Here is a 15,280-nt window from a genome sequence, read left to right on the forward strand (position 1 = left end):
AATATTTGTGACAACTTTTGAAATCTTTGCAAAATCTTCTGAAATATTCTTTAAAATGTTTTGGAATCTTTAAAATCTTCTGAAATGTTTCGAAATCTTTGTACAATAATTTGAATTTTCGTAAAATCTTTTGAAAATATTTGAAATATTTGTGATACTTTTTGAAATCTTTGCAAAATCTTTGAAATATTTTTAAATCTCTTAAATATTTCGGAAATCAGTGAAATCTTTTGAAATATTTGTAACTTCTTTGAAATATTCAAAGTCACTGAAATTTTCATAAAATTTTGGTGAAACCTTTATAAATTTTTTGAAATATTTGTGACAACTTTTGAAATCTTTGCAAATTTTCTGGAATATTTTTAAAAATGTTTTGGAATCTTTAAAATCATCTGAAATGTTTTGAAATCTTGGTGAAATAATTTTAATTTTCGTAAAATCTTTTGAAAATGTTTGAAATATTTGTGATAGTTTTTAAAATCCTCTGAAATGTTTAAAAAATTTTGAAATATTTTAAAAACCTTTCCAATATTTGTAACTTGTTTGAAATATTTAAAGTCACTGAAATTTTCATAAAATCTTTGTGAAACCTTTATAAAATTTTTGAAATACTTGTGAAAACTTTCGAAATTTTTTGAAAATCTTCTGAAATGTTTTGAAATATTTGTGACCATTCTTTACTCAAAATTTATCTTTTTTAGTTGAAAATTTAACTATTAACTATTTGATTAAAAAATTTAATGTTTTGTTGGAAATTCCTCTTTTTGGGTTGTAAATTAAACTCTTTTGGTAGAAATTTCATCTTTTTTTGGGTAATAAGTAACATTTCTTCGTTGAAAATTCATATTTCCTTGTTAAAAATGTAATTTTGTGGTAGAAAATTCATCCTTTTGACTTCACATTTTAACAGTTCGTCTTATTGGGTTAAAAAGTCATCTATTTTGTTGAAAATTTAACTTTATTTTAGAAAAATCATCTTTTTAGTTTATATATTTATCTTGGTTTGTTAAAAATTCAATTATTTGGTTAAAAATGCAACTTTTTCATTAAAATTTTGTCTTTCCGGGCTTAAACTTATGTGCTTTCTATTAAATTTGACAATTTATCCTAAAAATTTAATTTGACCATACCATTTATTGCTAAAAATTTATATTTTTAGTTTAACATTCGACTATTAGCTATTTGGTTAAAAATTAAACTATTTGGTTGAAAATTAAACTGTTTGGTTGAAAATTGATCCGTTTCATTAAAAAATGAACTTTTTTGTTCTGAATACATATTTTTGGTAGAAAATTTATCTTCTTGAGTGAAAATGCGTCATTTCGGGTTAAAAATTCATATTTTCAAATTGAAAGTTCAACTCTTCTGTAGAAAATTTATCTTTTTAGTTTATGAATTTGTCTTTGTTTGTTAAAAATATTTTAGGGTTTAAACTACTCAAGTGCTTTCTATTAAATTTGACTGTTTAGAGTATTTATCTTGAAAAATTAATCTTTTTTTGAAAATTCGTTCATTCTTTAACTGTAAATTTTACATTCCATTTTTTACTAAAAAATTTAACTATTTGGTTGAAAATGTAACTATTAGATTGAAAATGAACTTATTTTGTTGCAAGTTCATATTTTTAATAAAAAAATTAATCTATGTTGAAAATTCATATTTTCAGATTGAAAGTTCAACTCTTTTGGTTAAAAATTCAACTTTTTATTGAAAATTTATCTTTTTAGGTAGAAAATGAATCTTTTTTTTTAATGGAAAATTCAACTATTTTGTTGAAATATGCAATATATTTCGACGTGAAATCTTAGAAATCTCGTACATACATTAATTTGAATGTAAAAAATGTATTTCCCTATTATTCTCCTATTTTCGTGAAAAATCACCCTTTTTGTCGAGCATTTTAGGCTGTGAATTTTGTATTTCTGTTTTTCAGAGAAAAATAAATTCGAACAAAACAGGCAATTGGCCGCGAAAATTGAAGCGGAGGAAGAAGATACCGAAGAAGTAGTCGAAAACGAAGAGGAAATTGCTGAAAATGGTTCCAAAAAATTCGCGAGCGAGAATGAAGATAGAAAAAACGAGAGTATAGCTACGTAATAGTTACATAATGAAATTCAATTATTCTCAAATTCAGGTACATGTTCTCGGTTTGACTATTATTTTCTACTTCAAGTTTTTGAAATTAACTCAGGAACTCAATATTGAATAAAATTGGCTGGCCATTAAATGAGTGAAACAATTTTTTCAGTTCCTAATTGTGATTTTGTGAGGGGAAATAAGAAATATTTTTATATCGAGTGTTAAGTGATATTTTAATTGTCAATTTTCTATCAAACAATGGATGTATGAAATTACATAATTTACTTTATAACATTTGAGCGTAAAGTACCCTCGCTGTCATTATCGAGCAATATCTTATAGATATTGGATACGGTTTTATAAACGTGGCCGGATCAAGAGGAATATCGATCAAAATCGATAAATTCTCTCTCCCTACATCTTTGGCTTTCGACTTTTCGACAAAATCGAGTCTTTTCGCTACCCTGCAACCATTTTTTTTTATTTATTCGACCCTTTTTTATTTCAATCATCTTCTAATTTAAAGGATTAACCCTCAAAGTGCACACATCGTGACAATCACGGTAAAGTGCATCGTGGGTGTTTTATACCCCAGCGTATTTAATCATGTATTGTTTCACCCCTATTGCATATTTTATCACAATAAAATTATCCGATATAGTTTCAGGTATTTTTTATAAGGTAGAGTTAATTTTATAGCCATTTATTTATTTTAAGTTTGTTAAAAAAATTATTGAGAAAAAGTGAGAAAATGGGTTTTTTACTTAAAAATTCATAACTCACGCAATTTTAATTGTTTTAACCTGAAAATTTATGACTATCATTTTGAAATAGTGTACTTTCATAAAAAAATATTGCAACATAAGCTAGATGGCGACACATACTCAATTTTTTCGAATTAAGTATGGTTGATAAGAGTTTGAAAATTTCTTGGGGTGTGATGCACCCACTGCACTTTGAGGGTTAATGCGTGAATATCGGTTATCGATGCAACAGATTGAATCACTTTTAGCGCCTACTGTCTAATAATTGCTACTGTTACTCAAGAGGACGGGTTTTACTATAAAAAGTTAAAGCATACATAGAAATATTCTCGAAAACATCGGACTGGCAATAACAAATACATATTATCAAAATAAATAAATTATCAAAATTGACTAGACTTTTCACGGTAGACTAAAATCCATTCATTGCTAGTAATCCCGTCCCGTTGGGGACGTTAACTTTCCACTGAGATTTTGACCATTTGCTGGTGATTTTGTGCCTGGAAATTAAGAGAAAGGTTAATTGATTTCGAATATTTTCAGGGTGACGACTTGACCAGAGAAAAATCGGGAATTTATTTCTGGTTAAAGAAAAATTCAAGTTTTCATTTTTTCAAGAATTTTTTCAATTTAGAAAAGTGATTAGATTAGTAATTTTTCAAAAAATGGAACTTGAAACAGGGAATTTTAGAAAATAGTTATAATTTTTATTTCAGGGTAGGAAGTTTCCATAAAGAAATATAATTTTACTTGGCACAGGAAATTTTCTCAATGGAACGAGGGTTTTTTTTTAGAAAGAGTTATCATTCGGATTAAGAAAAAAGGAATTAAAAAGAATCCCTGTTCCAAGTCAGAATTTGTCAAAATTTGAAACTTTCCTCTTCCAAATATTAAATAAAAAGTATTTCAAAGAGGAAATATATCATTTTTTAAAAACATTTTTCGATGCGATTTCATCTTTCTTGAGTAAAAAGTTCATTTTTTTTATTGATGATTCATCATTTAAATTGAAAATTTATTTATTTGCTTTAAAATGTAACTGCTTCGTTGAAAATCAATTTTTTAAACTAAAAATTTATCCATTTCAGTAGAAAATTCAAATATTTTTCTGAAAATCCGTCTTTTTTGTTGTTGTTAAGAATTAAATTTTCAAAAAAAAATGTAATCACTCTTTCTTGGATGAAAATGTATCTTTTTGAATGAAAATTAATGTATCTTTGAAAGTTGATATTTTTTTATTTAGAAATTAAACTAGTTTGAAAATTTATGAACTTTGTGAAAGATTGGCCTTTTTTGTAGAAAATTAATCCTTAAGGTTGGAAATTCATCTCTTTTATATAAAAATGCAGCTATTTCAGTTGAAAGTTCATAATTTTAGTTGAAAATGCATGAGTTTGTTTTAAAATTATTTCCTTCAACTGAAAATTTATCTTTTCTTGTTCAAAATTAATATTTTTTGCTGTTGAAAATTTGTCTTTTTTAACTGAAAATTCAACTATTTCATTAAAAATCCACATATTTTGTTAAGAATCTATTTTTTTGATAGAAAATTATCTTTTCCTTTGCAATTTAATCTTCTTGTTTGCAAATTCTTCTTTTCTGATAAAAACTACTATTTTACTAAAAATCCTTTTTTTCTTATTCTGTTAAGAATTCGATTTTTAAAGGAAATTTTTAACATTTTATTTTTGGTTGCAAATTTACCCCTTTTGGATGAAAATTCAAATTTTTTGTTGAAAAATGATATTCTTATTTATAAATTAAACTTGTAGTTTGAAAATTAATGTACTTTATGGAAAATTTGCCTTTTTGTAGAAAATTAATTTTTGTGGTTGAAAATTAATTTTTTTTGGTATAAAAGTTCAACTCATTTGAATGTACATTTTCTGTTGAAAATCGATCTTTTCCTGTTACGAGTTAAAAATTTAGACGAAAATCTAGATTTTTAAATTGAAAATTCAACTACTTCATTGGAAATTTAATTATTTTACTAAAAATCCTTTTTTTGTTTTGTTAAGAATTAGATTTTTCACAGAAAATTAAACCATTCTATTTTTGGTTAAAATTTTTTTTTTTAATTCATCTATTTGGCTGAACAGTAGTGTTTTTTATTTATAAATTTAGCTAGTTATTTGAAAATGTATATACTTTGTGAAAAATTCGCCTTTTATGCAGAAAGATAATCTTTATGGTTGAAAATTCTTTTTTTTTATATAAAATTCAACTATTTTAGTTGATGATTCATAATTTCAGTTGAAAACTCATCAGTCTCTTCAAAAATTAATTCCTTCAACTGAAAATTTTAATATCCGTTTTTGTTTAAAAATTGATATTTCCTTGTTCAAAATTAAATTTTTTGTAAATTTTGATTTTTAATTGCAAATTCAACTCTTTGAAAATAAAATTATCTAGTTGAAAACTAAACTCTTTTTCGAAAAATTGATTTTTTTTTATAAGATTCAAAATTTAAATTACAAATTCATCACTTTGTTTGGAAATTTAAATATTTCGTTGAAAATCAATTTTTTAAACTAAAAATTTAACTATTCCAGTATATTTTTTATTTATAAATTGAACTGTTAGTTTGAAAATTAATGTACTTTTTGAAAAATTTGCCTTTCTTGTAAAAAATTAATCTTTGGATGAAAATTTGTCTTTTTTAATTAAAAATTCAACCATTTTCATTGAAAATCCACATATTTGGTTAAAAATCCATTTTTTTTATAGAAATCTTTTTGTTTGCATCTTGTTGAAAATTTGTTTCTTTTTTGCTAGAAAATTAATATTTATTTGAACTAAAAATGTAACTATTATTTCAGTTCAATATTCCAAAATATTAGTAAAAAATTTTTGTCTTTGGTTGAACATTTTTTTTCGACTAAAAATTTAATTATTCAATTTTGGGTTGAAAATTCATTTTTTTTAGTAGAAATTAACCTTATTGGTTAAAAATGCATCTAATTGGTCAAACATTCAACTTTTCCACAAAAAATTTATAATTTAAGTTGAAAATTCACCGCTTTATTTGAAAATGTAACTATTATTTTGAAAATCAATTTTTTAAAGTAAAAATGTAACTATTCGCATATAAAATTGTACTATTATGCTAAAAAACGTTTTTTTTATTTCGTTAATTATTAGATTTTTAATCTAAAATTTAACAATTCTATTTCAGGTTAAAAATAGACCTTAATTGTAGAAAATCAATCTTTATGGCTCAAAAATTCAACTATTCTAGATAAAAGTTTACATTTTTAGTTGAAAATTCATCACTTTGTTTGAAAATGTAACTATTTTATGGGAAGCTAGTTTTTTTCTTCTTAATAGTTTTTTCTTGTTTGTGAAAAGTAATTTTTTAACTGAAAACTTAACTTATTCCAAATTAATATTCCATAGTTTAAATTAGAAATTCATCTGTTTCCTTGAACATTAATTTTTTCAAATTAAAATTCAATTATTTAAGTTTTGCTTAACAGTTTATCGTTTTTAGTAAAAATTAATTTTTGGGATTTTTGAAAATTCAACTATTTCTGTTGAAGTATCATAATTTAAGTTGAAAATTCACCACTCAGGTTGAAAATTGAACTATTGCCTTGAAAATTCGTTATTTTTTGTACAAAATTAATATTTTCAACTAAAAGTCTAACTATTTCATTTTTTTCTTAAAAATTGATATTATTTTAGTGCAAAACTTAGATATTCATTTCAAAATAATTTATTTTGCAATATAGTCATCTGTTGTCTTAAACGATGATTAAAAGGAACGACATGAATTAAAATAAATGTGTTCGTTCTTTTTTTAAAGTTAATATTCTTGTTTAAAAATCCTTCTTTTTTGTTAAAAATTCAAGTATTCATGTTAAATATTCATAATTCCAGTTGAAAATTAATGCTTTAGGTTAAAAATAAATTTCCTTGTTTAAAAAATAAACTATTTTGTTGAAAATTAATTTTTTCATGGAAGACTTATCTTTTTAATTAAAAATTCATTTCTTTGGTTAAAAAATGAGCTATTTTCTTGAAAATTTATGTCTTTTTGGATTAAAAATAATTTTGTTTTTAAACTGAAAATACTGTTCCAGTTGAATATTCCTTAATTTTAAAGATTCATTTTTTTGACTGAACATTAATTTTTTGGTTGAAAATTTAATTATTAAATTTTCGGTTTGATGAATGATCTTTTTTAGTTCAAATTTCGTTGTTTTTTTTTTAGTTCAACATTGATTTTCTTAATTTAAAACTTAATTATTTAAGTTTTGGTTGACAATTTATCTTTTTTATTAAAATTATTATTTTTTCGTTGAAAGTTCAACCATTTTAGATGTAGATTCTTTGTTTTATTTAGAGACTCATTTTTTGTTTAAAATTAAACTATTCCAGTTAAGAATTCACCATTTTAGTTGAAAATTCATCAATTAAGATGAGAATACATTTTTTGAAATTGAAAATGTAACTATTCCATTTGTTGTTGAAAATTGTTTTTTTCTTCAAGTTCAAAATTCAACCACTTGGTTGAAACCTTGTCTCCTTTGATTGAAAAAGCAACTTTTTTGTTCAAATTCATGTATTTCGTTGAAAAATTTTATTTTTTTGTACAAAATTCATCTTTTTGTTTGAAAATTAATTTAATTGTTTACAAGTTTAAGTATTTTATTTAAATATTCATAATTTTAGTTGAAAATTCATCTGTTTGGCTTAAAATTAATTTATTTTGTTGAAAACTTGTACTTTTTTCTAGAAAATTAATCTTTATCTGAAAATTGATGTTATTGTTTACAAATTCAAGTATTTCAGTTAAAAAGTCATTATTTTATTTGAAAATTCATCTGTTTGGTTTTAAATTCATTTATTTTATTTAAAAATTATATTTTTTGGTAAAAAATTAAGCTTATTCTTTAGAAATTCAAGTATTTCAGTTAAAAATTCATTATTTAAGTTGAAAATTCATCTGTTCGGTTTAAAATTAATGTATTTTGTTTAAAAATGATATTTTTGGGCTGAAAATGATTCTTTTTGTCTGAAAATTAATCTTGTTCTTTACAAATTCAAGTACTTCAGTTAAAAATTTATTATTTTAGTTGAAAATTCATCTGTTGGACTTAAAATTATTACATTTTGTTTACAAATTATATTTTTTTATGGAAAATTAATCTTATTGTTTATAAATTTAAGTAATTCAGTTAAAAAGTCATTATTTTAGTTGAAAACTCATCTGTTTGGTTTGAAATTCATGTATTTTGTTTAAAATTCATATTTTTTGATAGAAAATAAATATTTTTATCTGAAAATTAATATTGTTCTTTACAAATTCAAGTATTTCAGTTAAACATTCATGATTTTAGTTGAAAATTCATCTGTTTTGTTTAATATTCATGTTTTTTGTTTAAAAATTATATTTTTAGGTAGAAAATTAATCTTATTGTTAAAATGAACATTAATTTTTTTTACTAAAAAGTAACTATTCAATTTTCGAAATTGATTTGTTTTCAAGTTAAAAATTGCACTATTTCTTTGAAAATTTATCTCCTTTGAAAATTGAACTATTTTGTTAAAATTCAGGTATTTTGTTGAATAATTTTATTTGCTAGTAGAAAATTAATCTTTATTTTTGAAAATAAATCTTATTGTTTAAAAAATCATCTTTTTGGTTAAAAATTCAGGTATTTTAGTTAAATATTCATAATTTTAGTTGAAAATTAATCTGTTTGGTTTCAAATTCCACTATTCCAGTTGAAGATTCATAATTTTATTTGAAAATTCATTTATTTTGAAAAACAAATAAATTTTTAAATAAATTTTTGCGTTTTGCGACAAACATGGATATGCTAGTTTTATTTCACCGAGAAAATTGAAAAACTTAACCGGGAAATGGCCGATAATTTGAAATTGTCTGTCGAATCGCCACCCTGATTTTAGGAGGGGGCTTTATGGTTTTGAAACGGACAAGATTTGTTAACTTTTGTGCGTGGATTGCTTGTGCAGGGATGATCACCCATTAAGTGGTCTCTCCACTTATTTTGATTTACTAATCCACAGCAAAGAGGACATCTTCCGTAACCTTCGACTGGTTCTGAAAAAAAAAATTGAAAAAATCAAATCCTAAATTCGAAGATTCGTAGGTTATAATTTAAAAAATGTATATACTTGTGCATTTTTCGTCCTTTGAATGTTCTTCGAACATTTTTCCATTTACAGGCTGTTTGCACGTTTCACACTTGACGTAGTTGTTCCTTAAGTCGCATTCGTCTGAAAATTTATTATATATATATGATAATTTTTTCCCCTTAAATTTGTTCTAAAATTTAATTTATTTCTTATTTTATTTTTATTATCAGGGAACTGTTATATAGCTGGAAATATCAGGGAATGTTTTTGTAAGTCAGGGCATTAATTTGAGAGCGTGTTTATTTATTTTTATTTTTAATGCAATATAGAATTTAATAACAATGATTCTTTATTTGTAAATGTAGATTTATATTACTGTATTTAACTATTTTGTTGAAAATTCGCTTTTTTTTGTTTGAAATTAATTCTTTAAACTGAAACTTCTTTGTTGATAATTCATCTTCTTGCTTGAAGATAAAACTCTTGTTGAAAAGTCGTCTTTTTTAGTTGACTTCAACTGTTTTTGATTAAAAATTAAAATATGTTTCGTATGAAGTATCAATTACATTTTTCCTTCAGAATTGATCTTTATCGAATAAAAATTTATGTTCTTGGTTGGAATTAAAACTTTTTTGTTCAAATGAATGTCTTTTGTTTAAAATTCATCATTTTAATTGAAAATTCATTTCGAAGGTTGAGAAATGAGCTATTTTGTTGAAAAAATTGGTTTCTTTAGCTGAAAATTAATTTTCTTTACTGTAAATTTAACTATTCCATTTGAAACTTAAAATATTATGTTGAATTTCTTTTTCCTTTTTAATTAATTATTTTTTAAATTGAAAATGTAACTACTCCAATTGAATTTCCAGTCATTTTATTAAAAAATTCATTTCTTTGGTTGAACGCTAATTTTGTAAAATGAAAATTTTTTGTAGAAAAATTATATTTTTTATTTAAAAATTCGAATATTTTGGTAGAAATTAATTTTCTTTGTTCAAAATTCATCTCTTTGGTTCAAAATTCTACTATTCTAGTAAAAATGCAACATTTTACTTGAAAATTCATCCTTTTAGTTCAAAATTCGTTTTTTCTTTCAATGACATTTTTTTTTTCTTATAAATTAAGGTATTCCAGTAAAAATTGTAAATTATTTTGATACAAATTTTTTTTTTAGAAAATTAATTTTTTAAAATGCGAAATGTAACTATTGCAGTTGAATATTCCATCATTTTAGTTAAAAATTCATCACTTTGATTGCACATAAATTTTTAGATAAAAAAAACTTATTTGAAATTTATTTTTTTTAGTTGAAATTTCGCCTTTTTTGAAAAAATTAATCTTTTTTGTTGAAAATTCAATTATTCTAGTTAAATATTCTTCATTTTAGCTAAAACTTCATCTCCTTGGCTTCAAATTTAACTATTCCAGTAGAATATTCATAATTTTAGTTATAAATTAATCACTTTCTTTAAAAATGTTGCTATTTTTTAAAAATTAGTTGTTTTTTTTGTTGTTGAAATTTTTTTTTAACTATAAACGCAACTATTCCAAATTAATATCCCGCCAGTTTAGTTGGAAATTCATTTATTTGGTTTACATTACTTTTTTAATTGAAAATTTATCAGTTTGGTGAAAAATTAGTATTTTTAACTGAAAATTTAACTGTTCCATTTTTGGTTGACATTTTGTTATTTATTTTAAAATTCAACTATTACTATTAGTTCATCGTTTTAGTTAAAAAATCATATTATTTGTTGCAAATTCAAATATTCTATTTAAATATTCATCAATTTAGTTGAAAATACATCATTTTGGTTGAAAATTTAAGTATTGCAGTTAAATATTCATTATTTTAAATGAAAATTAGTTTTTAAAATGGAAAATTAATTTTTGTAACTGAAAATTAAACTATTCCATTTTTCTTGAAAAATGTACATTTTTTAGTTGAAAATTCGTATTTTTGGGAAGAAATTAATCTTTTTTGTTGAAAATCCAATTATTCTAATTAAATGTTCTTCATTTTGGTTGAAACTTCGTCTTTTTGGCTTCAAATTTAACTATGCCAGTAGAATATTCTTTATTTTAGTTATAAATTCATCACTTTCTTTGAAAATGTCGTTATTTTTTTTAAATTAGTTTTTTTGTTCAAACTATAAATGCAGCTAATTCAATTTAATATCCCGTTAGTTTAGTTGAAAACTCATTTATTTGATTTAACATGACTTTTTTCATTGAAAATTTATCAGTTGGTGGAAAATAAATTTTTTTAACTGAAAATTTAACTGTTCCATTTTTGGTTACAATTTTTTTCAGTTCAAAATTCAACTATTTAGTTAATATTTGTGTATTTTAATTAAAAATTTAACTACTTCTTTTTAAATTCATGTTTTTTTTTAATCATTCTTTTTTTTGCAGAAAATTAATCTTCGTGTATGGAAATTCACCTTTTTGGTTGAAAATTTAAGCACTTCGGTTAAATATTTATTATTTTAGTTGGAAAGTCGTATCTGTTATTATAAATTCAAATATTCTAGTTAAATATTCATCATTTCAGTTGAAAATTCATCACTTTGTTTGAAAATTCAAGTATTCCAGTTAAGTATTCATTATTTTAATTGAAAATTATTTTTTAAAATGGAAAATTGTTTTTTGTAACTGAAAATTAAACTATTCCATTTTTTGTGAAAAATGTATATTTTTTAGTTCGAAATTTAACTACTTGGTCGAAAATTGCTCTTTTTTAGTTGAAAATTCATCATTTTGATTGAAAATTAGTTTTTTAATGAAAAATTGGTTCTTTAAATTAAAAATTAAGCCATTCTACTTTTGTTCAAAATTCTTTTTTTTTTTTAATTTTATCCCTTTTTGATTGGAATTTAAATTATTTATTAAAAATGCATGTATATTGTTGAAAAATCGTCTTTTATAATAGAAAATTAATCTTCTAGTTTAAAAATTTATTATTGAAATTTAAAAGTTGAACGACTTTGTCAAATATTTATTTTTTAACCTTCAGATAAATGTTTTGAATTTAAAAAGTTTCACATTCCATTTTTAATATAAAATTCAGGTCTTTTTTTGGAAATTTTTGGTAGAAATATCAACTGTTACGTTTATCGTTCAAATTTAATCTTTTTAGGTTGGAATTTCAATCTCTAGGTTGAAAGAGAAACTATTTTTCTAAAAATTCATTTTTGTTTAGTTGATATATAATTTTAATCGAAAATTCACCTCGTTCGCTAAAAATTGAACTACTTTTTTGGAAATTCGTGTTTTTTTTATTGAATTTTTTTAACTGTTTGGTTAAAAATGTTCTGTTTAGTTGAAAGTTTTGTATTTTTGGTTTGAAAATTCAACAATTTCGTATAAAAAATTCGTCTTTTGGAGAAAAATTAATTTTTTTGAATGGAAAATTATTTTTTTTCCATGATAATTTAACTATTGTATTTTTTTGTTAAAAATTGACAAATCTTAGCTTAAATAAAAGATTGGGATTACTCACATAGTAAATGCGAATTGAGGTGAGAAATTTCTACGACTTGTTTACATGCCTCGCACTTTGTTAACATCGGGCAACTTCGCCAGTAGTGAATATTTAATCCCTCCTCGGAGTAAACTTGGCCTTTCGATAAGCAGAAGATGCACATTCTGAAAAATTAAATTAGATTTGAAACCGGAAGAATAGTTTCTAGGTCGGTATTCGACTTGTAAGGACTTTTAATATTAAATTGAATAACATTGTTTTTTCATTTTGGTTAAAATTTCATTTTTTTCTTGAAAATTCATATTTTCGGATTAAAAATTGAACTGTTTTGTAGAAAAATCGTCTTTTTGGCTTGCAATTTCAAATACTTGGTTGAAAATGATTTATTTAGTTGGCAAATCATATTTTCCTTTTCCCTAAATTTTCGTTTTTTTAAAAATTAATTTGTTTAGGTCAGGGATTGAAATAATTTGTTAAAAATTAACTTTTATGCTATAAATTCATATTTTGGGGGTGAATTTTCAAATTTTTGGTGGAAAATTGAGCATTTTGACTTGAAATTTAAACTGTTTCGTCGAAAAAATAACTACTTTGTTGAAAATTTAGTTTTGTTGACATTTCATATTTTCATTGTTTTGAAATTAAGCTGTTTAGATTAGGGGTTTAACTATTTTGTTGATAATTCAAGCAATTCATTGAAAATTAATTTTTGATTAAAAATTAATATTTTCGAATTAAAATTTTAACTGTTTGAAAAATGCATATTTATAGTGTCAGTTTTCAAATATGTGGTCAAAAATTCAACGTTATAATGTTTTGATCAAGATTCATCATTTCAGTTGAAAAGTAATTTCTAGTAGAATTGTTGTTTTTTTTTTTTTTTTTGTTAAAAATGGATTGTTTTGAACTAAAAGTGAAACTTCTCCATTATTGGTTGTAAACTGACCTTTTTAGTTTAAAATGGGTCTTTTTGGTACAAAACTAATCTTCATCATTTGAAATTTTCATGATTTTTGTTACAAATTCAAAATTATGCTTAAAAAATAAAAATAAACTTTTTTGTTAATAAATAATATTTTAGGGATTAAATGTCAACTGTTTTGTAGAAAATTGGTCTGTTTGACTTCAAATTTAAACTATTTTATTCAAAATTCATATTTTTTATTTTTTAAAATTGATCTGTTTAGGTCAGGAATTCAACTATTTTACTGAAATTTTCAACTATTTGATTTAAAATAAATTTTGTTCTTGCAAATTCATATTTTCGGATTAATATTTCAGGTAAAACTTTCAACTATTTCATAAATATTCATATTTTTGTCTAGGCATTTAAACTCTTTAGTTGAGATTTATATTTTATCTGTCTTGTTTGAAAATTCATCTCTTTTCTTCAGAATTCGTCTTGATGATTCAAAAATTCATCTACTTTGGTAAAAATTTAATATTTTCTGAGCGTAAAATGCAACTGTTTGGTTTAAAAACAATATGTATTGATCGAAAATTAAACTATTTTGCTGAAAAGTAATTTTTGTTTTTTTTTCGGAAATTAAAGTTTAGTTTCAGTATTCACATATTTTATTGAAAACTCAACTATTTAGTTGAAAATTAACTTTTTTTTCAAAATTCATTTTTACCAATTTTAAAATTCAAATGTTTGGTGGAAAATCAACTTTTTTTTAACCAATATTTTTTGGTTAAAATTAAAATTGTTGTGGATAATTCATTCAAACTTAATTTTTGGGGGATAAAAGTACAATTGTTTGGTTGAAAAATAATCTTTTTTTGGTTCAAGATTCAACTATTGTGTTGGACATTCGTCTATTTGGTTAAAATTTCACTTTTTGTTTAAAATTCACATTTCCTGGTCGAAATTTTTATTCTTTCTGACTGGAAAATCTGCTTTGGTTTAAAATTCAACTCTTGCTGAAAATTCATCTTATTTATTTAAAAGTTCATCTCTTTTGGTAAAAATTTTATCTTTTTTTTGGGATACAAATCTGTTTGGTTAAAAAATAATCTGCTTTGATTGAAAATTAAACTATTTGTTAAAAATTCGTCTTTTTTGTTAAAAATGTAATATTTTTACTTCAAATCTGAAGCATTTTAAGCATTTAAAATCGATTTTAATATGGTACCCACATGAATTTTATTGAAAAGAATTTATCCGCCTATTTCGGTAGAAAAATCTTCTTATCTGCAGGGTGGCCGCTAGAACGGGAAAAATCGGGAAATGACAGTGATTTTTTTTTACCGGGAATTTTACAAATTTGTAGATGGAAAATCTAACCACGTTCGATTTCAACAGGTTTAAATAATTAATTCAATTTTTATGCTTTTCAATTATGCTATTATTTAGCTTACAATGCGTAATTCAAAATTTTTTTACTTTAAAAATTTTCCATTTAAAAGTGTTATTTCTAAGCTTACATTTTTAATTTGAAGAATTTTTAAATATTTTTTTAAAGATTTGAACAAATAAATACTTTAAGTAATAAAAAGTAAATAAAAACGATTTGACAACACGATTTTAAAGCAGTTCAAAATTTAAGAATTAACGAATTTTAACGTTAAAACCTAAACGGTTTCGATTTGAAAGTCTTAGTCATTAAACAAATGTGTTCGTGTGACTGAAAGTTTATAAACTATTTTCAAATTAAAAATAACTTTATAATAATATATTCTTAATTCAAGGATTTTATTGAATTACAAATATTGTTTCAGTCTAAAATATTCCATTTTTAATGCATTCAATTTGAAATTTTTAATTTAAAAAAAAGATTAATTATTAAATCTTTAGCAATATTTGAATTTTCATTTAAGACAAGCAAATTGGAACCAAATATTTAAA

The 15,280-nt window shown here is 22.8% G+C and overlaps 2 protein-coding genes across 3 annotated transcripts in view; one reads left to right on the forward strand and one right to left on the reverse strand.

Annotated features, from left to right (window-relative positions):
• The window catches only part of LOC117178821 (tRNA (cytosine(34)-C(5))-methyltransferase), a 42,059-nt gene extending 39,832 nt beyond the window's left edge, over positions 1–2,227 (forward strand). Inside the window, exon 11 of the mRNA XM_033370315.1 lies at positions 1,934–2,227. Coding sequence (XP_033226206.1) covers positions 1,934–2,097 — 164 coding nt within the window. The 3' untranslated portion in view covers positions 2,098–2,227. The remainder of the gene's footprint in view (positions 1–1,933) is intronic.
• A 716-nt stretch (positions 2,228–2,943) lies between these two features.
• The window catches only part of LOC117178000 (centrosomal protein of 104 kDa), a 55,957-nt gene continuing 43,620 nt past the window's right edge, over positions 2,944–15,280 (reverse strand). For both annotated transcript variants that reach the window (XM_033369164.1, XM_033369167.1), the window contains exons 13-16: positions 12,451–12,596; positions 8,988–9,089; positions 8,788–8,913; positions 2,944–3,343 (exon numbers count right to left, since the gene is read on the reverse strand). In XM_033369164.1, the coding sequence (XP_033225055.1) occupies positions 3,273–3,343; positions 8,788–8,913; positions 8,988–9,089; positions 12,451–12,596 (445 nt within the window). In that variant the 3' untranslated portion in view covers positions 2,944–3,272. The remainder of the gene's footprint in view (positions 3,344–8,787; positions 8,914–8,987; positions 9,090–12,450; positions 12,597–15,280) is intronic.

This window comes from Belonocnema kinseyi, chromosome 8, assembly GCF_010883055.1.
Source record: "Belonocnema kinseyi isolate 2016_QV_RU_SX_M_011 chromosome 8, B_treatae_v1, whole genome shotgun sequence".
NCBI lineage: Eukaryota > Metazoa > Arthropoda > Insecta > Hymenoptera > Cynipidae > Belonocnema > Belonocnema kinseyi.